The following is a 26,135-nucleotide window of genomic DNA, read 5'->3' as shown; positions in this document are numbered from 1 at the left end:
GAAAGTCGAAAAAGTCTATTTTTCCGAAAATTTGACCTTTGACCGGTCAAAAGTAGGTCAAATGTTGACCTAGGACCAAAAAATATACCACCAATCGCGAGATCTCGGCGAGAGCAATCCGTTGGTCTTTTCCGCTAAGCTCTACGACGCTCCGTTTTCAAACGCCAAGGGGGAGGGTCGCACCAACCCCCCCCCCCCCTGCATGGGCGAAGGTGGCAGATCGCCGTTTACGGGCGAGGGTTAAGAACCACCATTGACGTTTACTTTTCAACAGTTAAAAAAATCACCCTGTAGTTCACATTTTACCAATTCTGCCTTTCAGAGTACAGAGGCCGTTGTTCGGTACACATAGTTGTCTATTTCCGTCTTCGACTGGCCGGTGTCATACTTTTCATTGACATTGTCATTTCATTGTCATTGTTCATAGATGTCATAGTTTTCCGTCTTCGACCATTCAATAGTCGGTTGTGCTGCGACAGTCACGTGCACCATAGTCGTTACCTCCGCTATGTGGCTCAGGACGATGCATAAAATTCATGCGTCGTTATGGTACCAAAAAGTCGTGCTCGTTGACCCCGTAGTGGTTTGCCAGGTAGTCGCTGTCTCCGTGGTTTGCCAGGTAGTCGTTGGCTCCGTAGTGGTTTGCCAGGTAGTCGCTGGCTCCGTAGTGGTTTGCCAGGTAGTCGCTGGCTCCGTAGTGGTTTGCCAGGTAGTCGCTGTCTCCGTGGTTTGCCAGGTAGTCGTTGGCTCCGTAGTGGTTTGCACCGTAGTCGCTGGCTCCGTAGTGGTTTGCACCGTAGTCGTTGGCTCCGTAGTGGTTTGCCAGGTAGTCGCTGTCTCCGTGGTTTGCCAGGTAGTCGCTGTCTCCGTGGTTTGCCAGGTAGTCGCTGTCTCCGTGGTTTGCCAGGTAGTCGCTGTCTCCGTGGTTTGCCAGGTAGTCGCTGTCTCCGTGGTTTGCCAGGTAGTCGTTGGCTCCGTAGTGGTTTGCCAGGTAGTCGCTGGCTCCGTAGTAGTTGGCTCCGTGGGCGTTGGCTCCGTAGTCGGCAGCTCTGTAGTCGAAGGCTCCACAGTCGTCACGGGATGCTCGTCCTTCTGACAAATGAAGCGATAGTAGCCGAGGCTGCAGTCGGCCGTCCGCCAGCCACCAGTGCCGCCTTCGTGGATGAGCGCGCACCTCTCACCGTCGCCGTGCGGCTGCAGCGGCTCCCAGTTGTGCCAGTCGTAGACGGATCCGTCCGACCAAACCCACGGCCGACCGGTGTCACTGCGGCGCAGGCCCAGCCAGCCGCTCTGATACTGCAGCACCTGCTCCGTCAGAAACGCGTTCACCTGTACATCGTGCACGGAGACGGGCCTCGAGCCGGGCGCCTGCAGCTCGCACACACTGGCTACAGAGCGCCACTCGAGAGGGAACGACGAGAACCAGTAGCACTGGCCGCGGTACAGCTGCCACTCGGGAGAGGGACAGGCGGCGCCGGCGGCGGCCAGCGCAGCGCACAGAGCCGTCAGACGGGCCAGCAGCGCCATGGTGATGAGGACGGAGCACTGTGGAGAGAGACGTCCACTCGACAGAGTGAGAGAGGGGGCGCTGGATGTAGAAATGTCCGCCCGACTGGCTGTGGTGACAGTGGCCAGTCGCCCTCACAGCGACAGGACGGTCGGCAGCCGTGGGTACAGCCAGCTGGTGGTCTTGTAACGTGGCACTGCAGTTTCTTATCCGCCTGCCGCCATTGGCAGCTGCTGGTGGCGAGTGTCTTGCCCTGGGAACGGGACAGGTGTGGACACAGCGTGTGCGTGAGATGAAGACGTCTTCTTTTGCAGACGGTTCAAATCATGGGCTGGAGCAGGGGCTCTACATTGAAACTGATGAATCATCAGTAGTCATTTCTACGCACCAGCATTGTCCCTCGACGTAGCGGGTCCATGAAAAAGACTCGATAAGACTTTGCCTACAAGCCTAGCCTACAAGCCTACCAGTAATACCAGTAATAAAAGTAATACCAGTAATATAATAGTTTAACCTAATTTGACTTATTTTCTTATCTCTTTTTTCTCTCTTTCCTCTCCCTCTCTCTCTCTCTCTCTCTCTCTCTCTCTCTCTCTCTCTCTCTCTCTCTCTCTCTCTCTCTCTCTCTCTTTCTGTCTCTCTACCTCTTATAGGTACAGTCCACAGCATAAGTAATGTGCGGTTTCAGTCCTGGGTATGTTCTGCTTCTGAAGCTTAGGGATGATTATGCAGACCACAATGAAACTTTGAATGGCTCTAACCTGTATCGTTACCCTTGCAGCTGCATCTTTATCGACGTCTTCTTTTCGATCGCTCCACATTAAAAAATCGGCAGTCAAAGCCATCCGTTCAGATTGGTAAAACCGCACATTACTTTAGCGGTGGGCTGTACATACCTACCTACCAGCAGAATCGAACATTCAAATGTCATTCTGTGATGCCAGGAGCGATCCCCTTGTCTATATGAACAGGTAAGTATACCAGTTCAATAATAGCCAAATACTAATCGACACTCACTTTATCGCACGCAAATTTATCAGCCGTCTGGCGTCTGTGATCGCTTGTCTAATCATGCCCTTTGAGCGCAAATTCTAATACCTACATATATTATCACTTTCGACACTTCATTATTACTTTCAGTACGAGAAAAGTCCCATGTATCGCACAAACATACTTGAACGATGTTCCTCCTGAGAGCACTCAATGTAGGTACCGAAAGTAAAAGGCTCAAAGCATTATCAATCGACCCGCCAACCACAGAGGACATTTTAACCCGCGCACCGACGGGGGGGGGGGCGGAATATCCGCCACCCTGAGGTTTTTCGTAGAATAGCGGGAAAACCGCGGCGCATAGCGCCGAGAAATTTAGTACGACTATTCTCTCATCAATTTTACACATGGTGTGCAAGTTTGAACCTCCTAACTTTTAAGGTCAGGTCACCAGGTCACTTTGAATGACCCAACCTCAAGTCACTTTTTTGCAAATTTGTCACCGTGCCAGAGCTACGGTAGGTGTCAGAGGCCTTTGAAAGTCGCAGGATGTTATATAAGGTCATTAGTAGCTACAATTTGTATATCTCGGAATTTTGACATCGATGACCTAACTTCAGGTCAATTTCTCGACCTCCCCATTAGGTACGAGAGTCAATGGGGGAAAATCAACTCCCTGTTTTTACCAGTAAACGGGTCGGAATGGCCCCATAAACCATACATGACTTCATATACGATCAACCTTACCTACCTTGAGGTCTGTTTTGCTGTTGGACAGCTGTAAGGTCATGTGACGTCATCAAAGGTCACCAAAGTTTTTTTTTTTTCCAATAACTCTGTATAGGAACAAGATACAGCCTCGCGGATGGTCTCATTGTGTTCAGCTCGTCAAGGGACGCATTGAATGATATACATGATGACCTCGAGGTCACGTGACCTGAGGTCAACCTTTGACCTTGACCTTTCGAGGTCAACATATATATCATTCGATGCGGATTGACGAGAGGATCACGATGATGCCCTTAGTTTGTTCCTAGTTTGACTAGTTCGAAAGTTATTTGAGAAAAACTCTCTCCATATCTAGCGCCGCCATTTTGACTTTTTTGACCCCTGTGACGTCATCTTTGACCTGACCTGAAAATGACCTTGTAGAAATTGTAAATCTTGTCCGTGCGTATCCCATGCCGTTTACCGCTTGTCGCTATCTTCTTGCTTCGTTCTCGAGATCTCAGGGGGGGGGGGCGGTCATCCGCCCCCCCCGTCGCGTCGGTTCTATAATAAGTTGGCGCAGACCCCCGTCGGTGCGCGGGCTAACAAATATTTCGAGGAGATGAGCTTGTGGTACATCGATGACCTTCAGAAAAAATAAACCTTTTTTACCTTTAGTTGCCATCTTCGAAACAACTGCTGATATTGTGTACGGTGCCATGTAAGACTCCAATACACCATGTGCCGACCACACCAAGGCCCTGACCACACTGGGCCTCCCGGTGTCTGCTGGAAACTAGCTGCGTTCAGAGAGTCGCGCGCCGATTCGCGCACAGAAGTATGTTATACGCATCACACAAGTACCCACGTGGGATAAAAGTACGAACGCAAACGCTCGTAGGCAAAAGTACATACGTTTAGGCGATAAGTACGCAAGAACAAAAGAACGCACGCGACGCGAGTGTTCGCACGCAAAAGAACGTATAGGCGATTAAAGGTAGTGTGCCACCTTTGAAAGATTTCCCATTTTATTTTTCCTAGGATAAGAAGCTTCTGTTTTTACCTAATATCGCAAAAAAAAAATCAAAAATGGGCCTGGAATAGTGCCTTTTTTGCCTAAAAGTTTTTCGGTTTTTAGATATGTATAACAACTGTAGTGGGCTCACCTGCAAACAGGCGTCGGGCAACAATCGCGAATGCGGCGCACTTGTGACAATAAGCAAAGGTCATTATAGTGTTACGACCATACGACGTACGGGAATGAGTTATCAGCTGTCTAATCGTAGACAACACAATGTCGAGCCTTAAACTGTAAGCCCGTATTGGTATTGTTTCTTTTATTTAACTGTCGAACATTATTTATGGTTTGAAATATGATTTTATGTAAAATAATTGATATGAAAAAGCCGTCTTATAAGTTATGACCCCATTTCACCACACGCAAGTGGCAGAAATGACAATGATCAGCTGACGCATTTTTCTTGGCCGAAGTCAGAGCGCGCGGCCCGACGCACCACGTGTATTTGGAAATTCCGACCTCGACGAGCATCAGAAGCCACCTAACAGGCGTGTTCGAAACCGCAGGAGATGATGATGAACGGGTTTATCGAAACTTGATTGGATGAGCATATCGGTAATAGCGATTTCAGTGTGTGCATTTATTGTTCATAGTGGTGTGAAATGTGGTTGGGGTACGACCGACAACCCGTCGGGGCGAATTTCGCACTGGGGTACTCAAAATTTGAAGAATTTAAGACGTTTCCATGAGTTTTGAAGGTATGGATAAGTTCTAAAAATCCGGTTCTCCTTATCTGGGCCATTAACTCCATACGGTCCAAGAAAGCTGGCACACTACCTTTAAAGTATTTAAGGACAAAATTACCTGTCACTGAAAACAACAGCCTAGGGATAGGCCGACTTGACCTAACCAAACGTAACCAAACCTAACATAACCCAACCTAACCTAACCCAACCAACCATAAACCAACCTAACCCAGCCTAACCTAACGAACCATACTTTTGTCCATACGTGCTTTATAGTTTGATACCTTATGCGTACGGTAGCGTACATAGGCGGCGGAACGGGGAGGGCACCGGGGCACCGTGCCCCCCCTTTGATTTTGGCATTTTAACATTAGCCCTATGGGCGTTGCGTGGAAAGAATGGGACCAAAAGTCGGCAGTGCCCTTCCCCCCCTCTAACCCGCGCCCCGTAGGGGGCCGAAACGGCCCCCCTTGTCCTTTTCCGTCGATATCTCCTAAACGGCTGGAGATATCGCCACCAAACTTTCAGGACCCCTCCGGGCATCAATTGTACACATTGTTACTAAAAAATTTCCAGAGGCTATGATAGGTTGGCCACAAATGACGTCAGAATGACGTCATGTTCTGTCAATTTCGACCGAAAAAAGACCTTCGCGAGAAGACCTGTCAGACCTACAGCTTTGAAGATACCGAAAAATGATCAAGACATAAAAGGTGTAGAATTAACAGGGCTACAAAACTGCTATCTCGGATTGAGTTTTGACCCCCAAAAATCAAAAAAGCATTTTTTTATATATTAGCCAAAGAATCTAGAAAGTTTTTTGAGTTTCGAAAATATCGGAATATGTGTGATAGTACCTACCGTGTTCTATGTACATACCAAATTTCAGATCGATACCTCGTTCTTTGGCCAAGTTATAGCGAAAAAACTGTTAAAAAATGATGACGTTAAATTTTCAAACTCAGTTTTTGGCAATTCTAGACATCTTAGAGCAAAACAAAGACCACCATTAGACTCCCCGTGACGAGCTGCATCGAACTGATACACATTTTATGCAAAAATATCAACTTTGAAATTTGACCTAATTTGACCTGACCTTGACCTGACCTTCACCAAAACGTGACCTAGGCTGGCCCCAAAGGCTGCCTAACCCACATAATCGCATTTGTCATGTAAAATGGACCATATTACATGTATCACACGACACTTTCATATTGTGACCCCGGTGACCTGGTCACCTGACCTCGCTGTGACCTGACCTGGTATCAGTAACCTCAGATAACAAAGTATGTGTTTGACGAACAATGTACCATCGATGGTTTTCAATAAGTTACCAATTTACTCGATTTCACAACACATTTCTTGAAATGCCTGTGAACGGTGAAAATCCGACCTTTGACCTGATCTGCGACGTCATCGGTTTGACCTTGGTCAATGAAATTTGGTTACAAGGTAGTTCCCGGGTGGGGCTATCGAACGCCGTTTAAATTTTGAAAATCGGCCGATAAATTTCCGAGATCTTAGGGGGGGGGGGGCCGAAACGCCCCCCCCCCTTACGGGTGGTAGGGTCCGCCGATAGCCCTACGGGGCGCGGGTTAAATTGAAGGTGTTCCGCCGCTACTGGTAGCGTAGTGCGTAATGTAATTACCTTCGGCCTATGTATTTTTGCTGACGCAATTTCGCCATGCGTACTTTTGCGATAAGTCCAACTTTTGGCTGCAGCCCTCGCTCACCGGACTTGCTGGTATATGCCGGAACCGATTGTTCAAGTTATGCGATAGAACTATGCTTGATTAGTTTATATTTTGGAGAGAACTTTGAAGCTTGCCTTTGTGCAGATCCAATTCGGTTTAGCTCTGGAAAACACCCCCAAGCGAGGACCAAGCTCCGGTTGTGTTTTTTTTTTTATAGAAAAACAATTCTAACGAAAAGTGTTCGTCTATTTCAAACAGCCTACGGTTGTGTTTTGCTGTTTTGTTTTCATTGCATGAATTACTTAACATAAATTGGGCTGGATTGAACTAATTAATAATTATCCATGCGTTGCTTTCGTTGTGATCGGGAGACCGGTGAAAGGTACTTACTCCGTTTTTCTCACCAAAGACAGAAGATACCTCAATTGTCCCACTCAACTGTCGGCTGGCTGCGACTGCTCCCAGCACATACCGAGCGAGGAATGTAGACAGTAGGTGGGTACTAGGCATATCCGAGTACTGGTAGATTTTTCAAAATGAATAACATGAGTACCAACTCACTCTTCTTCGAGGTATTATCCAATATCTACCCTAGGAAAACTTGATTAGGGGAGAGCATGGGGTAAGATGCCCAGGTTGGAAAAGACGCCCCACCCCCTCTAGCAGTGAAACAAAGAATCGAACCTGGAAATTAATGTTCCTAGCGTAGTGATTGGTCGACCCTCTGATGTCAATTGGCACCGAAGGGCCCCTCGGGCCCCAGGGGACCCTAAACCATATAACCATATAACTGATGTCAATTGGCACCGAAGGGCCCCTCGGGCCCCAGGGGACCCTAAACCATATAACGGACACATGTCTCCTCGCCCCTGGCTATGCCATTGAATCCTAGTGATCAGGGGCCCTTTAGGTAATCAGGGGCCTCTCCGGTGACTGCATGGGCTTTTCAATTGATCAGGGGCCCACCAGGTTACCGTGACCAGGGGACCCTCTGAAAATCAGGTGCCGGTTATACCAGGGACTCCTCGGGCAACTAAGGGCCTTCATGTGACTGCAGAGGCCCTTCAGAGAATCAGGTACTCCCCGGGTAAACATGGGCCCCTCAGGTGACCAGGGCTTCTTTAGATGACTGGCCAGGGGCCATCCAGGGTATCAGGGGCCCCTTGGGTAACTAGGGGCCCCTCAGATAACCAGAGGCCCCTCGGGTAACCAGGGGCCCTCGTAACCAGGGGTCTTTTACCAGGAGTCCTTCAGATAACCAGGGGTCCCTCAGGTAACCAGGGGCCCTTCAGGTAAACAGGGTCCCGTGACCAGGGGCCCTCAGGTAACCAGGGCCCCTCAGATACCTAACCAGGGACCCCTCAGGTGACCAGGGGCCCCTCGGGTAGCCAGGGGAATGGGGATCCCTTAGACAACCAGGAACCTCTCAGACAACCAGGGGCCCCTCAGATAGCCAGGGGCCCCTCAGGTAACTAGGGGCTCGTCAGATAACCAGGGGCTCCTCAGGTGACCAGGGAGACCCTCAGGTAACCAGGGGCTCTCAAGTAGTTAGGGGTGCTCTGTGCAGTGACGTACCCAAGGGGGGGGGGCCCGGGGGCCAAGGCCCCCCCCCCTGAGCGCCGAAGGCGCTCAGGGGGCCCCTCAGGCCCCAGGATATTTTTTAAACACTGGATAAAACGTCTTTTACTCGGAAGAAAAATTGATATTAAAGTTTCATTTATGTGCCCTGGGTACCCGAGGGGCCCCTGCAGTCATCCAAGGGCCCCCAGTTTCCTGGCCCCCTGGTCGCCTAGGGGGCCTCTGGTAGCCGGGGGCCTGGTCTCATGGGGGCCCCTGATAGCCTGTGGCCCCTAGTCGCCTAGGGGGCCCTGGTCGCATGGGGGGCCTCTGGTCGCATGAGGCCCCTGATCGACTGGGGGCCCCTAGTTGCCTAGGGGGCCCTGATAGCCGGGGGCCTGGTCGTATGGGCCCCTGATAGTCTGTGGCCCCTAGTCGCCTAGGGGGCCCTAGTCGCATGGGGGGCCTCTGGTTGCATGATATTGAGGCCCCTGATCGCCTGGGGGTACCTAGTCGCCCAGGGGGCCCCTGGTAGCCGGGGGCCTGGTCGCATGGGGCCCCTGGTTGCCTGGGGCCCCCGGTCGCCCCTAGTCACCTGGGGGACCCTGGTCGCCTTGGGCCCCTGGTAGCCTGGGATCCCCTGGTCGTCTGGGGCCCCTGATCGCCTGAGGGCCGCTGGTCACCTAGAGGGCCCCTGGTCGCCTGGGGGCCCCTGGTAGCCGGGGGCCTGGTCGCATGGGGCCCCCTGGTCGCCTGGGGGCCCCTGATCGCTTTGGGGACCTGATCGCATTGGCCCTTGGTCGCCTGGAGGGCCCTGGTCGCCTGGGACAGTGGGGCTCCTAGTCATCTGGAGGACCTGGTCGCCTGGGAACCCCTGGTCGACTGGGGGCCCCTGGTCGCCTGAAAGTACGCTTATCACCTGATTGATCCCAAATCATCTGAGCGCACCGAGCGCCCACGCACTGGGGAAGCGTCTCCCGTCCCCTCCCGTCCCGTCCGAGAGGGCCGCGCCGCCGGCGGGGCCGCCCCGGGCGGCGGCGCGGCTATTCGGAGGACCGTCTCGCCGCTGTCCGGCGCTAGCCCGTTAACGAACATATAACAACGTTATCTTCCGTTAACTATAGCGCCGCACAGACATTGCTCGAACGTTACATTGGCTGATGATCGGCCGGCCGTCCCTCTCACGTTATGTCCATTCCTCCATTCCTTGAGGCGCTCGCTCATAAAATGCCGTGCGTTTCATGCACACTCCTCAAGCAAAAATATTTCTACTTTCCAATTTTCCACATTTTCTCAAGGCTTAGACCGTTACAGAGACCAGGTAGTCTTTCTGCTCTGCACTCGACATTTTTAGAGCTAGAAGGCTGATTTTTCGTATAGCTGCTCCTCTATTCTTTCTTGATGTCCACTGAAAATTTCAAGTTTCTGTGATTTTTTTTGTTTCGGAGATATGACCTTGTTTTTCAGGTCATGTCATGACCCAAATGGCCAATTCTCAACATCTTGCGTTTGCCATGGGCCTTGTGGGCTTTTGATACCCTGATTTCGGCCTTTTTTGCCAGTCTTACCTCCCACCTATCATGGAACATGTTGTTTGACGATGTACAGGGGTCAAGGTCAGGGTCAAGGTCAACCCAGGTCATATAAGATAATTGCATTTTAGGCAAGCTGAATTTACTTTTTGTGAAGTTTTTTGACTGCATTTTTGGTAAAAGCTTCTCAGATCATGATTTCATGTAATATGGACCCAAAAACAATCGGTGCACACATCAGTAGGGGAAGTTGGGGCAATGCCGGAGTTGGGGCAAAGCCGAAATTCGAGATATTTCTAAAACCGTACGACATGGATGCCACGTCTCAGTGATGCTCTGAAGCTTAAGTGACTACAATTATCGCATGTTTGTTACGAGTCGTCATTTGGAATACTTCGGCTGTGAGGGCGCCAAAAGCGTTTTCAAGGTACGTTTCACTTGTACTACATGCGCCTTTGAAGCTGCATTTCTTACTCATTATGCTACCGTTTGTCTGGCCAATTCGGTCAAGTAATCTTCAGCATGTCTTTGCATAAGTGTGCTGCCTATTTGAAATTTATACAGCACGTTTAAAAGTTATGGGCCTGCAAATGAAAGTATGGCTGGCTGGGGTAATGCCGAAAACGTGCAATTACGCACGTTAAAGCACGCTACGTGGACTTTACTGCTGTAGAATAGCAACGCGTATTTTTAGTCAAACAAATTACACTTTCAGCCGGCACAACGGCCTGTTACCTATAAGGAATGATTTACCTGGCATTTTCTTATTAATCACACAATTATAACTTCCACTGTGCACCAAGCGTCCTCAAGCTCTTAAAACGCGTGTCAGCTTTGATGAATTTTGGATAAAGTTTGAGATAAATTGGCAAAACATCAATGTCGGCATTCCTCGTAGATCATTTATCCCATTTTCGGCTTTCCCCGCAGTCCGGGGCAACGCCGAAAAAGTCAGTTCTTTGATATTTTTAGTTTTTGCGCTTAACGGTATGCGAATTCATCAAATGCGCCTGGTATGTTTGAAAGACAAAAGACTGGCCTCTCGAATGACGCCAACAAGAATAGCTTATGTTGTCTACCTTGCGTGCTACGGGCGTCAGAAAAAAAGTATTCGGCGTTCCCCAACTTCCCCTATACACACAGACACACACAGACATACAAACACATATAATTGACCTTGACCTAACTTGACCTGAAATGACCTCAGCAGCAAAATTCTGGTCGGGTAGTGTAACAAAGAGGTTCTAGCTGGCTTGGCACCAGAAAACAGCATCGTCATCGGTATTTGATAAGCAGCGCACTTGATATCCAACGGTGACCCAAAACAGCAACATTTTTTAGTTTGACCTGACCTGGAAGGTCAATGACTGACCTGAGGAGGTAAAACTGGGTATCATTGGATTCGTCTCTTCCCAAAGAATCTTTTTGGTCTTTACCGCTAAGCTCTATCTCCAACAGGAACCAAATGGCGCGGGGGGTGGCAACCACCCCCCCCCCCCCATGTGCGTTCTAGGATGGGAAAATGGCATGTGCAGGGAGACCCAGAACGCTTTCGTTACGCTGGTCCCCTGAGTCATCCTTGGACCTCAGAAGTCAGGAGCCCCCGTGGCCCCCCTTGGGTACGTCACAGCACTCAAGTGACCCAAAGGGCCCACTTGCATGTCTGATCCCAAAGGGGGAGGTCATGGCCTCTTGGCCTCCCCCCTGGATACGCCAAAATCCAAATCACTATTTGACCCTCTCAGTCATAATGGAAATTAACATGAGATTCATGTCACCACTCACCAGCATCAAAGCATAGGATGCAATGCCATATATAAAATTACTCAGATCACTTTGATTGCCGTCTGTTATGCTTTTGCGTGTTCAGTGCAAACTGCAAAAAGATGCAAACTTTGCAGTGAATTAATAGCGTCAAACAATACTGATAGCAGTAAATTAAGGAAGTTCCTGACCATAAGCATACATAAATTGCGCAGATGATACGTTTGCAAAATGCACGAAATTTGAAATTTTGATTTTTGTTTGACCGCTTCGGTATCACTGGACATAGGTGGGTAATGTTTGTAATTTCTGCTTGATTTTTTTTTTGCAACTTTAGTGCTTGTGATGATCTTATCCATTGCAAATGCTGTTTTTAAGCATTATATAAAATGTTAGGTACCTACAGGTCAAGGTTACATTGATGCACACTTTAACCCAATTTAATATTTATATTGATATAAGCCTTAGGTACCTACCTGACCTCACTTGACCTTACCTTACCTTAGCCACCTATCTCCTGACACCTGACCTGAGACTAAAACGGCTGATCATGTTTCTCTCCCTACTTTTAAATTGCCTTGTTATAACTTATAAGTGTCACACCACTTTGACCTCACAACCGCATGGCATCATCAAAACTATAGAACAACCACATTTAATTCAACATTCTAGGGAAATAACACAAGTCTGGTATTTTTTAATAAATATTGGGTATTAGTTGATATATTAGGTCTGAATGCCAAACTGATTATGAAAAGCACACTATACAGTATTTTTGACCTGATTAAATATCTGATAGTTACCTATTCATTCTGGGACAAAGTATCAAAACACCTGTGAAATATTTACTGTTACAGCAAAGTGTTACCACACTCCACACACATGAGGCGAAGCAGTAGGTACAATGCCGATGGCAATGTCTTAAGAGAGATTACAGGCAATGGTAGGTCAAATATTTTTAGGTTAAGTGGTAATGTGTCAGTCACCAAATCTTAAGCCAACTTAGCAATATCATACAAAACAACAAGTACCTACCTTAAGCAACCAATAAATTAGATAATGCCATCATGCCGTCACTCCTGCTCCTCCCTGATTCCCTCTCTAACCTAAGGCAGGGCTATCTCTACAGGGGCCTTTCTTCTTGAACCATGGTGTCACAACTGTATATAAACAATTTACCAAGAACAAAAAAAATCACCATATTGAAAATGAATTCATATCTTCATCCATGGTCCATCCCCCAGGTCAATTAGTTCAGTGATTCTCAAAGTTAGCAGCCCTTCCTCAATCTTCAGTCAAGCTTGATGGATCCACCTCCCTGATGTGCGGTACTTTCAAAAGCCCGTGACTGATTGTGCAAGACTTTGTTGGTGTTATACACTTGACTGAGTAGTTGTGCTAAGCATACCAAATTAGGAATCAAATGAACTATAAAGCCAAAGCAAGGCTGCCTTTTGAGCAGTTAATCATGAATTAAGTGAATTACTAAGCCAAAGGAAGGCTGCCTTTTTGACAGTTGTGTGTGTGTTGTGTCATCTTTTTGCTGCAACCTCATCCTGAAATGCTAGTGCCACTTTCACTCTGGCTTGCTTAATGACTAATACTACTTAGTGATAGAAGGCAATGGGAATATCTTCATTTTAAAATTGCTCTGATTGTGCGTCATGCTGCATCATGTAATAGAAGGCAATGGGAATATCCTCATGTTAAGATTGTTCTGATTTTGCATCATGCCTTTATTTTTATTTTTTATTTATTTTATTTATATATGCCTTTATTTATTGGGTGATGAGGTGATAGTAGCAAAAGTAGATGAATGTTTTATAAGATTTGAGTTGTATGAAGGGACGAACACAAGAAAGATGCATGACCCGCCACTTGTATGAACCTGGCTTAATAGCAGATTAATCCTAGAAGTCACTTGCTTCACACAGTCAATCTGTACTCTGGAGCAGGGGCGTCGCCGACGGGGGGGTCGGGGGGGGGGGTCGTGACCCCCCCCACTCTTGAAAACTGGGGGTGTCGACCCCCCCACTTTTTGTGATGCTGAGTATGCTTTTTTAGCTTTTATGTCAGTGAAGCAGGCGTCAGCAACACCAACAAATACATCAGATTCAGAATCGCTTCAAGAGCTCCCTAAAGCCAATTAGCCAATTACCTAAAGTTCAATTAGCTGTGGGCGGGGAACACCAGCACAACAATATTTTTAAGTAGCCACCATTCTAGTACCTTTTTATCCCTAAAAGGATTGGACGCGCGAAAACTGCCCCGAGCGTTCGTCTGATCGTTTAAAAAAAAATGGTCGCAGTCGATTCGTCGGATCAGTACCTAACTACAAAACTACAAACTAGCCTCAGCCCCATGGCTATCGTCACAACTAGCTGTACAGTGCACATGTAGGGGAAAGGGAGTCAGATGAAACCGTCTCGGGCTTTCGCAAAGAAGTCGCGCAAAAGGAGCCGATTGCAACGAAACTTCCGGTGCGCTCGTGTTAATCACCTACTTAAAAATAAATCGATATCCCTGATTCAAATAAAGAAGACCTTGGTTCACTTTTTCATAGCATGCTTTTAATTTAGGTATAGGATAGTTTTTGGAGCTGATTTTGAACCTAGCGCCCATCTGAACATTTGAAGTAGTTGTGTTGCTTATACATATGTATAACATGTTAGGAAGCAATCGGTGGTGGTCACTGCCCACTGGTCATCCACTATTAGGTACTGGTCGATCTGACCTGACCTGACCTGATCTACCCCAAATGCATGCATGGGTGGAGCTTTTCCAGGAAAGTTGGTGGGGCAAAAAGTTGTCAAACCTACAATGTCCGATTGTTAAGTTAGATAAAATTCAACAATGAATCAATTCTTTTCATTACAGAGATAATATTTTGCATTACACAGACATTTCAAAGCTCCTCAATGCGAAAAACATAGGTTTGTTAAGCAGTAAAGTCCTGCAAATGGGCTTAAGTTGGTGGGGCAAAACGCTTATTGGTGGGGCAAAATGTCAAGTTGGTGGGGCAGGCGCCCCACCAAGTGAATAGGAAGCTCCACCCTTGAATGCATGGAGTCATCATCTTCGTTCAAAACTAGATAACATTCGTAATCAGAACCTCGAAAAACCATCACAACTTACATTCGCAAAGTTCTAGCAGGTCCCGAGTTTCCCTACGTATTGGCGATGACCTGAGTCCTGAGATGACCCGAAACCTTGTAAATGGGTATCATCGGCTTTCTCTCGTCACGGGCAGCATGCTCTTTTTTTCCGCAAACCTCTAGATCGATCAGGGGTCGAAAGCATACATCAGCGTTACTTTAGTATACGTTATACGTTAGCGACTGGGAGCCCACCAATAGAAGGGCTACAGTGAAGCAGAAAACATATTTGATAGCTCTTTCAACGCTCTTTCGCTAGCTTCGGGTCAGATTTCATCTCAGGTCTATGTTTTGCCCATAGAAGGCAAACAGCTAACTGGACAGATTCTGCCGAAACATTTGCTTTGCAATAACTTTAGATTCCGTGAGTTTGTATGGTATTTACATATGTTGTCTTGTCACCACTATGTTTATCTCTTTGAGACGCGTCACATGAGTTAAAATTTGACCATTCAGAATTAACGTTAAAGCGACCTCAGGTCAACGTTATGTCCTGATCGAAAAAGGACCTCCTGCTGCATATGAATGGATCCGTGTTGTTGAGCTGAACAGTGAACACCTTCCAGGTGCTGTCATCGCTCTACCGCGTCTTCGTCAAAAGTTGTAGAAAAAAAAAATGCTGGTGGCCATCGATGGACATTTCCACTAATGACCTTTCGAGTCATCACTCGCCATAAGTTGCACCCTGTCCCTGGCAATGATGAGCTGATTTGTCATGGCTCCAAAGATATTTTGCGTTTCTGACGAACTTTTTCAAAGCAGGAGGCATTCGTGCTTTTTATAATTTCTCATTATATTCTAATGATGAGGTCACGTATTTGACCTGCCTCCAGATCATAGATGTAAATCCTCAGAATCATGAATTGCTGACACGTATAACCCCATTCATTAGGTATACAGTGTACCAAATTTCGAAGTTATGGGAGAAAAGCTACAAGAATGGCGAGAGGGGAAAGTTTGTGAGGTATACCGTATAACTGAACTTGACATGGCGACCTGACCTTAAGTGACCAGTGATAATTTTTACGCAAGTGATGTAGGTAGGTAGGTATACCTACCTAATAGGTTATACCAAATTTCGCGGCGCTGCTTGCCGCTTTGTTACACGCGCACACATGCACATACGCACGCACAAAACTGGGAAGTGTGGCAAAAAAACACCCCTATCCATCGGGTGAAGACTAGAAACCGGACCCCCCCACTCAAAAATCCGTGGCGACGCCCCTGCTCTGGAGGTACTTAGTAGGTATAGCAATGACTGACATGGTGTAGCGAAGTATCACCTCTGTGTTCACGATATCTATTTCTATCTTGCAGAGACAGGGAATCATGCCTCGCCGCGACAGCTCACACGCAAGAAAGAGGAAGGCGGATGAGCTGGATGACGATCCGGAGACCCAGGCTGAGCTGATGTTCGGGCCGGCAGGGACGGAGCTGCCTGTCCTCTCTGAAATCACCTATAACGTGAGTGACGGGCCCTCTGTACCCTGGACCAGTCGTCCGCAGACTCGAGCAAGGTGTGGTTGTGTACGTGTAAGAAGCAGAGGAGCAGGCCAGTGCAGTGTGCTGAGCGTCATGGATAGAGAGCCTTTTAATCGCAGCAATATCTATCTACTTTTTATTTTAGACCAATGACTCAAAGCGCTTTGTCTTTGTCGCCAGGTGAAACAGAATCTCACAAACATGACTGAGGTGCTGTCGCTGAACGGCGCGCAGATCAAGCTGAACGTCAAGCTGTCGGGCAACGACATCATCTCCGGCCTCAAAGTAAGTCTCATTAGTCAGCAGTCGCAGCGGTTGCACTGTGTGTTGATTCTTTTGCCCTGAGGCAACCTCTCCCGAGGGGACATGCCTTCCCCTATGTTGACCTCCCTTCTCACCTCCTCCAGCAATGGGCTCACACTTGCTTTAGATGACGTTCTCTGAATAGAAGGTCATCTTGACATCTTTTAAGATGACTATTCTCTCCATGAAATAATTTTGTCCCTTCCGCCTCTTATGAGGGTAACCTTTGTTTCATCGTCTGGGGGTTGACAGTTTTCAACGGTCACTCTCTTTTCACCTCAGCTGACCGCCTGTCAACTTGGTTCCATCATTTACCTTTATCATAGCACCAGCTAGCCTAGCCTTTCTGTCAGCCATACCTTGACTTCCAGAAATAAGGCACTTTAAGTTTAATGTGGATACCTACTTTCATCCAATCATTGTGGTGTTGGCAAATGATGTCAATAGTTCAGTGTTACTGCGCTTTGTGAGAGTGAAAAAATTTTCAATCTGTCATCGCTAGACCGAGTGTGTAAAAGTGTCAGCAATGAAAATTATCAGTCTTCACAAATATCATCTCCGAGCGTCACCTACATCAATGGGCTGTCCCATACAGTGATATCTAAAGAAGCCGTTATGTTCTCTCGCCGTCAGACGTTATACCGGTCGGGGGTCGTGCCAAAGCCATACCCCAAGCACATCCAAAAGATGGCCTCCCTCGGCAAGTCGGAGGTCAAGGTCAAGGTCAACTGTTCGCCAGATGTGCCTTCAACGGCTTCCAGTAACGACTAGGGTACAGGTGGGGATGGGAGGGAGGGATGTGGGAGGAACTAAAGGGTGTTGTTCTCAAGTGTTTTGATTATGTTTGTATATAAATACATGTGTCTAGTAGATGCAAACATTTGACGGAATGGTACTATAGAATGTGTGGAATGAATGAAAAGGAGCTGGGCAGAAGATGCTCGGTTTGGTGACATAGTGGTTTGCGTGGAAAGTCTGTGCGTTTCGCATTGTAGATGCATTGGTCATTCATCATATTCAGAAACTTATTGACATTTTTGATGTCTCATTGGCATGAGTGTCGTTTATATTGGCTTGGTGGGGCCGAGCCCCATCGAGCCCTATCAATAATTGCGGCATTAACTATAATATTAGCCTTATGGCGTTGCACGGCAAGAATGGCTTTGATATACCGAAACTAGTTATTTGATCCTGCCAATGATTTTCAGCATTTGTCATCCGTGCTCAGTGGCTTGACAATGACCTTAAAATAGACGTCCCACAAGTCTTCACTTTCTTACCTAGGCTTCCAGGATGATTGCATAGCATCGTTTTAGCTCCATTCCAGTATTGATAGCAAATCGAGTCCCATGAAAAAGGACAACAGCGCGCTACGGTGTGAGTGCATATTGTATGGGAGGCACAATATGCGTGGTATGCGTGCTATGAGCTTGTGTTATGGAAACATTATAGGAACATGCGTGAGAGCAGCATGCGAGTACATCTATTCACTACATGCAATATTTTATTTAGGTTATGCTCAAAACGTTCTAAAGAAAATGTGTCAGGTCAATTTCGGTGCAGCTGAAGATGCCAAGAGAGATAATATTTGAATCCCGGCGAGACCGATTTATTGGAACACGACAGTTTTACTATCTACTATGGACGTCAAACCACTTGAGACCCCACTTTTTTGCGATAATTTTTAAATGCGTCAACTCTCGTTGACAATATTCTGGCAATGTGTGTTTCAGAACCTGCCGAAACTTTTATTACTAAGGTATTTTGACACCAAACGATTATTAAAGGTACTTCTCATTCACTCGTAATGTTAAATTTCACGGAACGAATCTGCTGTTTGGGTAGAGGCTACGCTCTCATGGGGCGGAGCCACGTAATGACGTCAGCGCTAAGCTCCGCCCTACCCCTCCGGCGCTCCTTGCCCGGCGACCGGTCACTCGCGTCTCTCGCTCCATTCAGGCTTGATGGTGGGCGGTAGCTGGTAGCGGTAGCGGGCGCTGGTAGATGGCATTTAGAGCAGATGGCGCTGGTGGCGGGGCTCGAGTGTGGCCGAGCGCAAGCCTCTGCCCGGGCCTGAATTGACCTTAACATTACGAGTGAATGAGAAGTACCTTCCATAATCATTTGGCGTCAAAATACCTTAGTAATAAAAGTTTCGGCAGGTTCGGAAACATACATTGCCAGAATATTGTCCACGAAAGTTGACGCATTTAAAAATTATCGCAAAAAAGTGGGGTCTCAAGGGGTTTGACGTTCATAGTAGTTGATTCCAGCAACCTCTGCTAAAACAATGCCTGTAACTGAGTTCACGCCGTTTTCATATAATCCTGCATGTATTAACATTGAGGCATGCGTTCCGGCCTCGGTTGTATGCCATTACCTCCCATCTACCCATGGAGAAGTCGTTGGTCATTGCACACCTCCCCTATGTTTGACCACTGCCGCTCTAATATCGCGGCGTTGCGTCAGGAGCCCTCCAAGACTGTTTGATCTTCGCTTGCCTAACCGCCGCTCGGATTTCAATATTGCTCGTCTCAAACTCGCCGCACCAGTATATGATATCTCGCAGAGCAAGATAGCTGTGAGGGGTCCATGCGGCGCGTTTTCATCCTCGATTTTTTTTCTTGGTTTAGTGATTCGCTCGACTCTGCAGCCCACAGTGTGCAATGTGCACATCAAAGGCGAGCGAACCGCGCGGATCGCAGTATTTGCAGAACGTCGACGTTTTTCGCTTGAATTGTGCCCCGACCAATAGCGAGAACCTGAATGACATGTTTGAAGCTATGATTCAGGCGACTTCGTTCGCTTTGGGCTATTGAAGTGTTATTACGTATGAATATATAATTCAGCGTAGTGATTCTGCAAATGAAATTCAACGAACGGTCGGAAACACAAACAAATTTTAGCCTGGTCATAGGATTAGGAATGGAATGTTGGTGCGCATTAACATGACAAAGCTGCGCAATAGATAGGCAGTGGGCTTAACTGGTGAATCAAATGGTACCACGGCCTTTAAACGCAGCCCATGTGTGTAGTGGTTTACTGCTTTGAGTGATCACAATAGGCTGGTCACGTGGCTGATATCTGTATCACCCTATCTGTGTGTATCTGGGGATTGTAGGTGCATTGAACGGGAATGTTTGAACGGATGTGATGAGTGTTTCACATCGATGATTGTGGTTTATGTTCCCTGTTGTCGGAGACATTGACCTACTTTTGTGGGTGCCGCTAACACCTGCTATAAAATTATTCATTTTTTCTTTTAATTCACACGGACATTTTTTTCGGATTTGGTCAAGCTGTTTGACTCGCGCCGAGACGATAGATCACATGTTCTAGCGGATGGTGACTGAAATATTTCTCTGTGTCATTTCTTTAGCCATATGCAGTGACAAGCGGATTAAAAAATATCCGTAAAAATCGATGCCATATCACTTTGGCCATTTATGAGTCAGGTGACCAGAACTCAGTCATGATGGTGATTTTTATTGTTTTGGATTCTTTTCGGCAAAGGCTCTCGGTGTCTTGCTCGTGATCAGAGTAATTAACATCATAGGAGAAAGCTTGTGGTGACCAAGTGGTGACTGTTGCCGGTGCGGAGCTGTTGCAGTTTATGTGCACTGCAGGTGATTTGTCGTCAAGTTTAACCGGTTTAGCCGATAATACCATGCAGAAATGTCGACTGTCGCCTGGCATTCACGGGGCCGTCTCTCGCTTCAATTGCTAAGACAGTGTCGTTGACATGATACAAAACGTGTCGTTTATTGCTGGTCCCACTCGCAAAATACTCTGCAACGCACAGCTATTGCAGAAGTCCAGACGGATACCCTTGAATCATTTCGCAGATTATCTGTCACAAACAGTGGTTAGAAGCCATTTAAATTCCTAGGCTAAAATTCAACTGCCGGTGGGACAAAAGAGGGAGTGCTTGAGACCGATTGCAAAACGAATGAACAAACGAGAGACGTACGTGCTTTCGTGATACAGTGAAATGGGCTTTGTGCAACGCGGTGAAACGGAGGTTGAGATGGAGGCATAGACAAGTTTGGGGGCTCTCGAGGCCCCCAACTTATTAGACTTTCCTGTTTTGCTATGCTACTGTTCGCTACATTCAAATTGTCTTCTCCCAACAACACGGTTCCATGTAGAGCAATCAGCGATCCATGCTACCAAGTCCCGTTTTATTTAGCTAAACCCGACGTTTCTTATTAGCTGTCAACACCCGGCTCCTTACGACGTCCTTGCGTAACGTCTGCAGCCTGTCGCAACACCATCTCGACATTGAAATCGTTATGATGCCTGCGTTCCCAATGACCCCAGCCGGCGCTGCGCCGCCTACGGACGGGGCTGGGTCGGCGGCAATGCCTGGGTCGCCACTCGCCTCAACCGCGCATCGCCCCAGATAGCCGATGCGCGCCGCTGTGGCTCGGTGATTGAGGCACGCAATCTTATCCGGGATCAGCGCCGGTGTTGACACTGTCAGCGGACGGCGACGGGCGGTGTCTGCTCATCTGCCCGCCGGCCGGCCGCCGCGCAGAGCGGACCTGCCCGGCGTGTACCTTAACCCGCGAGTTGCTGGGGGGGACGTTAAACGCCCCCACTTTTTTCGCCGGGCCATAGCATAAAAACGGCGCGCCGCAGGCGCGCCGAATTTTGGGTACCTGTAGGGAATTGATTGAAGTTTATTGTGACAAAGTTTCAAAAAAATCGGTCCGAAAATTTTTGAGATACCGAGGTTTTAGTGACGTCATGATTTCTGAGTTTTCGACCAAAAACGGCATATGTTCAAAAAATCATATAAAATCACAGAATAGACATACAGACATGCCGTAAACGCCATTAGACTGCCAATACCATGATCAATCAAATGGCTATCTTCGATTATTGATTATCGTTCCGCATTTTCCAAAATCTTGAACTGAATCTTGGCAATTTTTCGTGACTACTTCACGACCATGATACATGAATTTCTTAAATTGAACTTTTTGAGTCAAACACGTACACACTACACATATGATAAAATGAATGTCACCATCGTGTTCTACGCCCCAAATTACATATAAATCATGTGTCACAGGCTGCGAACATCAGTTTTGATTTTCGGGGATATGTATATACCTACCCGGTTGACCTGACCTTGACCCTGACCTATGCTAAACTGACCCCTATATGGAGCTGACACTCTTGTAGGCCTTATAAGATGGATTGTTCACCGTTTTGACAGAGTTTATGGCGAGAGGCGCCCATTGCGAAGTCCTGAAGTCCATGCTACTGAAAGCCCGATTTCAGGTGTTTGACCTGACCTTGACCCGACCTGTGACCTCAAAATTCAACTTTAAAGTACTCATCTTGGACCCCTGCGCTCCCGCGGCCTCCCCCGGTCGATCCTGCCCAGCTCAGTGTCCATGGTCCAAGCTGTCCGGCGTCCTGCTGCTCTACCGTCCTGCCGTCCTTTCTGTCCGTGCCCTGCCTGGTTCTGTTCTCCTTGCCCACACCCTGCCGCCGTCTCCTGTCTCTGGGCTGATGAAATGGAGCAGACACATGCAGACAGTGGGTCATCCAAGTTCGGGCGTTACCGGAGAACCGTAAGCCCCCGGTCAGTGAGTGGAGGCCTGTGTGGAGTCTTGCGTCAGTAGAATGAATGAGTGGCGTGCACTGAGCTGAGACTGCAAGGCACTAGTTGTCCACCGTTTCTCTCGAAGGTACCGGCAGAGTTTACAATGACTCCGTAGTGGACGCGCCCTTGCACCCCAATTAACCCAACGAAACGTGCCGGACAAGCGAGTTCATCATTCATTGCCTCGGCTATGAACCATGCATTGCGTACACTTACCAGACAGCCATCCATTCGGAGACTCGATCTTCAATTTTAATGCTGGAAGGTAGCATCTCTCTTTGCTTTTATTTTTTTTTTCAATTTCTTCTTCACTTTGATCCTGACTGAACATTGAAGGAAAGCTGGCTAACCTGGTTTTTTCGTTTTGAATGAGAGTGTCCCGCATATCTTAATATCGCTTTTTATTCCATTGAGCGAAGGAACAGTGCGATGGACGATGGGCTGTCAATAGGTCCGACAAGGTTCTCGGATGTTTGCTAGGCGGCGCGGGAACGGTACCAAATCACTAGCTTGGTGTAGATTGGGACTTCCCAAGCGTTTACGGGTCGACTATGGCAGCAATTTACCTGACCAAACTGCTGATGACTAATTGGAATATCCGGACGGACTCGGGAAACAAATGGGGAATCCTGCTCGTATCCGTACCTGGGAAAGCCACAGAATTTCCATAGCTGTCCCAATTGTAGGACAGTTATTGGGCCGGGCAGTGATGAGGACAAATACTGGGTCTTTTATTTCGGACAGTATGATCATTGACCATTGGCATTAGACCAATTTCTAGCTACAATAATGGAAACTGGACTCTGCAAGCCTGCTGCTACAACGAGCTCTGTACAAGCGTGGCGCAATTTTCACACATCATCGCTGTTAACGGTTGGATGGCACAGCGGCCCCATAAACCGCATTCGCCGCGCAGTGGCTACAAGTTTAGCACGTCCACACACTGCTCACTGCATCCGGTATTGCAGCGATCGATGGAGATCGCAACTGCAGTTGCAGTGAAGTGGGGGTCACAGGTCCTCAAGAATGTAGTGGGTAGGTACACAGTACAACTACACACTATCCGAACATTTGAGACCTCTGTTCTGCATAGCGAGGGGCGAGACCTGCTTTGTGCCTAAAATTGTTATACCTATGCCTTCTTTTTCCCAAAAAGTATACACCTTTAAGGCAATGCACCTGCACAGTTCGATGAGAACGGTTCTATTCCTTAGGGCCTATTCGACGAAACGAGGGACGAAAAAAATTATAGGTAGCGGCTGCATACACATTATGAATTAATAAATGCTGTTTGTTGCCAACATTTTCAACCACATTTTAATTTTTCCTTTCGATAATGCCCGATTTTATTATAGCTTCGTTCCGGGACCACGCGGTCGATGATTTCACCGTTCGTGTCGGAACCCTTCTTCTGCTGTCCCTCCACCTCAGCCGCCTGTCTCAGCTCACTGCCTGCCAGGCGTCCCAGGTAGCTATACCGTGGATTTTCGGCCCGTGCTGCACAACTCCACCACAGTTTCTATTTTATTCTCAATTGTCTCGGCACCTAGTGTCGGAAGCGTTCGCGAGCTTCTCCGTAACTCGGTTCAGCCGCAATGGAGCTGTCTGCAGACGTGGCGGCGCCATCGGGGTCAAGGAACTGAGCTTTGTGGTGCCGCTGTTGCTAGGCTCTGTTACCAACTCCTCCCCCCCCCAACCCACTCGACCGTCGTCGTTACTAACGTCCATGTGCGGTTTATGGTTCAAAGGCACATTTTGGTGGTGTTGTGTGACTGGTGTTGCAGAGTTTTGATTTACATTTTCATTTAGTCCCTTATTTTATTGGGTCTCAAATGTCATTCAACTGTATTTTCAACGCAATGTTACGAGTACAAACGGCTATTGTACAGTCAACTTATTACATTTTATCAACAGGTAGTCACCTATAGGCCTACCTACTACAAATAGACAAGACCTAAAAGGCACAAACAGTGCTGAGATACCTAAGCAGCTCAGACAAGTCTCATTTTTGGCTATGCAACCGTATTCTTATCCTGCTAATCGACTGCTGATCAGTACCGATGTAGATGCGTTCAAAGTTCATAATGAAACAGTTGAAACTTGATACACATGCCTACCGTTACTCGAAATTCACGAAACAATGAAATCTAAAAAGTGTTAGGTAAAAAAACTGCCAACAGACTGCAAATGCCAAAAAGATATCGTTCTTGCGTCTAAGCAGCAAAAGCATGAATCATTTGGCAAAAAAGGCATTCAAAGCTGATTGGTAGGTATTATCGCTATCAAATCCTAGTTCGAGGATATCGTTGATATAAGAGTTGCTGTGAGCCGCGCCATGGATGATCTCATCCATGACCGTACTGAAATAATGCGCAACCCTCGCTTGACGAAACTCTTCTACAGCACCTTGTTGACCTCGTCCGCGGTTCGATAACTCTTAATAAGATAGTTTGCTGATGAAATGTACGTAGGGTCAAGAGCTCCTTAGATTATGCGTGCTTCGAATTGCAGATACGATAGGCATAGCTAAAATCCACTGTGGTCTGTGATAATGATGTGCTTAATCCTACTTCACAAATTTCAGTAAGATAGTCCACTTCTATTTCACTTACATATGAACTGAGATTAGATATCTATGTAACTATATATAGGTTTTTATTGTCAACAAGACACTTCATTCTTGCTTCCGTTTTTACGTTGCAAGCCGTCCGAATAAAATCAAAACAGAACAACTACTACATATGTAACATATTTGGCGACTCCGTCGTCGCGCTCAGCAAGATTTCGATTCAGTCTTCTTGTAGATTCCTCAAGATAGACCGCTGCCTTTCAGAAGGACATTGACCGCTGTTTCTCGAACGTCGTCCTGGTCTGCGTTCCCACTCCAATGTCGCTGAGGGCATCCGGCCTCTCCGACATTTCTATGGCGATGTTATCGTAGCAGAACTGATGCTGCATCTTGCAGCCGTCCTCCGCGTTGTAGCGTCTTCCTTCCAGCAGCGCCACGCGCCACCACGTGACATCCTCTAGAGGACGGCGAGCGGCTGTCAGGGAGATAGGATGCTCGAGGGGTAGGAAGCGCCTCCACTGGGCAAGTCTGGGGCGTCTGGTAGCCGGACACTCCTCCCCGCAGCTCTGTAGAGAGGAGGTTTCGGTCTGCGCGTTCGGCTGGTCCTTGCGTGGCCCGATGGGGCGTGTCACGCCAGTGAGGATGTGAGGAGGCTGGTGCGACCTCCCGGCACCGACGGCCGTTCTGTTGGTCAGTGAGCCGTGCCGGCGCCGGTTCAGCTCGGCAGCGCTCCCCGTGACCTGCGTCAGTCCCTCTCCACTGACGGTGAGGGTGCTTCGCCGAGGCTGATTCTGGGCCACCGACAGCCGCAGGAACCTTGCCAGCGGCGGGCACACCTCCATCAGAAAGATGACGTACGCCCGCCGGTAGACCCGGTTGCTGAGCACGTAGATGACGTTGTTGCAGCAGTACTGCATCCAGTACACGCAGTAGAGGATGAGACTGAGGTAGCCGTATTCGTTGTCAGGGTCAGAGACGCTGAGGACCGTCAGCGGAAACACGCACACGCAGTACGTCAGGAACACGACGAAAATCATGCGCGACGTCTTGTCTTCGCGCATCTTCAGCAGTGCCTGCACATAGCCCATGTTGTTGCTGGAAGGGATACATAAATGTTGGTTTAGTACTGAGCCAAATCATTGGCTCATGTAGCGACAAGAAGCCCCAAAGCCCGAAGCGGTTATTTGATAGTTCAGCCATGGCGGAGGATAAATTACACCGAACTGAAATCACATCAGTTACCATATAGTCTCTGCTCTGACGTAAGTAGGGTAAACATGTCGACCAGCGACACAAAATTATTTACCCAAGCCAAACTGGCTGCGATGGGGCTGCCGAACTTATTCTCAGCCCTTGGCTATATCTGCAAGTTTGTCAAAGAAAGAAGAGTGGCCTGGAAGAAGCAAGTGAGCTTGAAAGATGTCGACACAAGTGGTTGTAAAGTTTCGTGTGCGATGATGGTTTGTGAATCTCCTTGAAATGCTCGCACATAC

The 26,135-nt window shown here is 47.8% G+C and overlaps 2 protein-coding genes across 3 annotated transcripts; one reads left to right on the top strand and one right to left on the bottom strand.

The window, feature by feature from the left end:
• Window positions 1-335: 335 nt before the first annotated feature.
• Window positions 336-13,050, bottom strand: LOC122370513 (salivary glue protein Sgs-3-like). Its single transcript, XM_043346171.1, has 2 exons — window positions 12,552-13,050; window positions 336-1,760 (listed from the first exon to the last, which is right to left on the bottom strand). The coding sequence occupies exon 2, from the start codon at window positions 1,525-1,527 to the stop codon at window positions 535-537; it is 993 nt and encodes a 330-aa protein (XP_043202106.1). The 5' UTR covers window positions 1,528-1,760; window positions 12,552-13,050; the 3' UTR covers window positions 336-534.
• Window positions 11,781-17,328, top strand: LOC122370514. Of its 2 annotated transcripts, XM_043346172.1 has the most exons (5): window positions 11,783-11,805; window positions 14,862-14,865; window positions 15,986-16,135; window positions 16,334-16,438; window positions 17,090-17,328. In XM_043346172.1, the coding sequence occupies exons 3-5, from the start codon at window positions 16,001-16,003 to the stop codon at window positions 17,225-17,227; spliced, it is 378 nt and encodes a 125-aa protein (XP_043202107.1). In that variant the 5' UTR covers window positions 11,783-11,805; window positions 14,862-14,865; window positions 15,986-16,000; the 3' UTR covers window positions 17,228-17,328. The 2 variants fall into 2 exon arrangements, with proteins under 2 accessions (XP_043202108.1, XP_043202107.1); XM_043346173.1 differs by lacking the exon at window positions 14,862-14,865 and having other exon boundaries at window positions 11,781-11,804; window positions 15,989-16,135.
• The last annotated feature ends 8,807 nt before the right edge of the window (window positions 17,329-26,135 follow it).

The sequence above is a fragment of the Amphibalanus amphitrite genome, unplaced genomic scaffold, assembly GCF_019059575.1.
Source record: "Amphibalanus amphitrite isolate SeventyFive unplaced genomic scaffold, NRLGWU_Aamphi_draft 001140F_arrow, whole genome shotgun sequence".
Classification (NCBI taxonomy): Eukaryota; Metazoa; Arthropoda; class Thecostraca; order Balanomorpha; family Balanidae; genus Amphibalanus; species Amphibalanus amphitrite.
The sequence above is the reverse complement of the archived record's forward strand: the minus strand, read 5'-3'. Positions and strand labels throughout refer to the sequence as shown.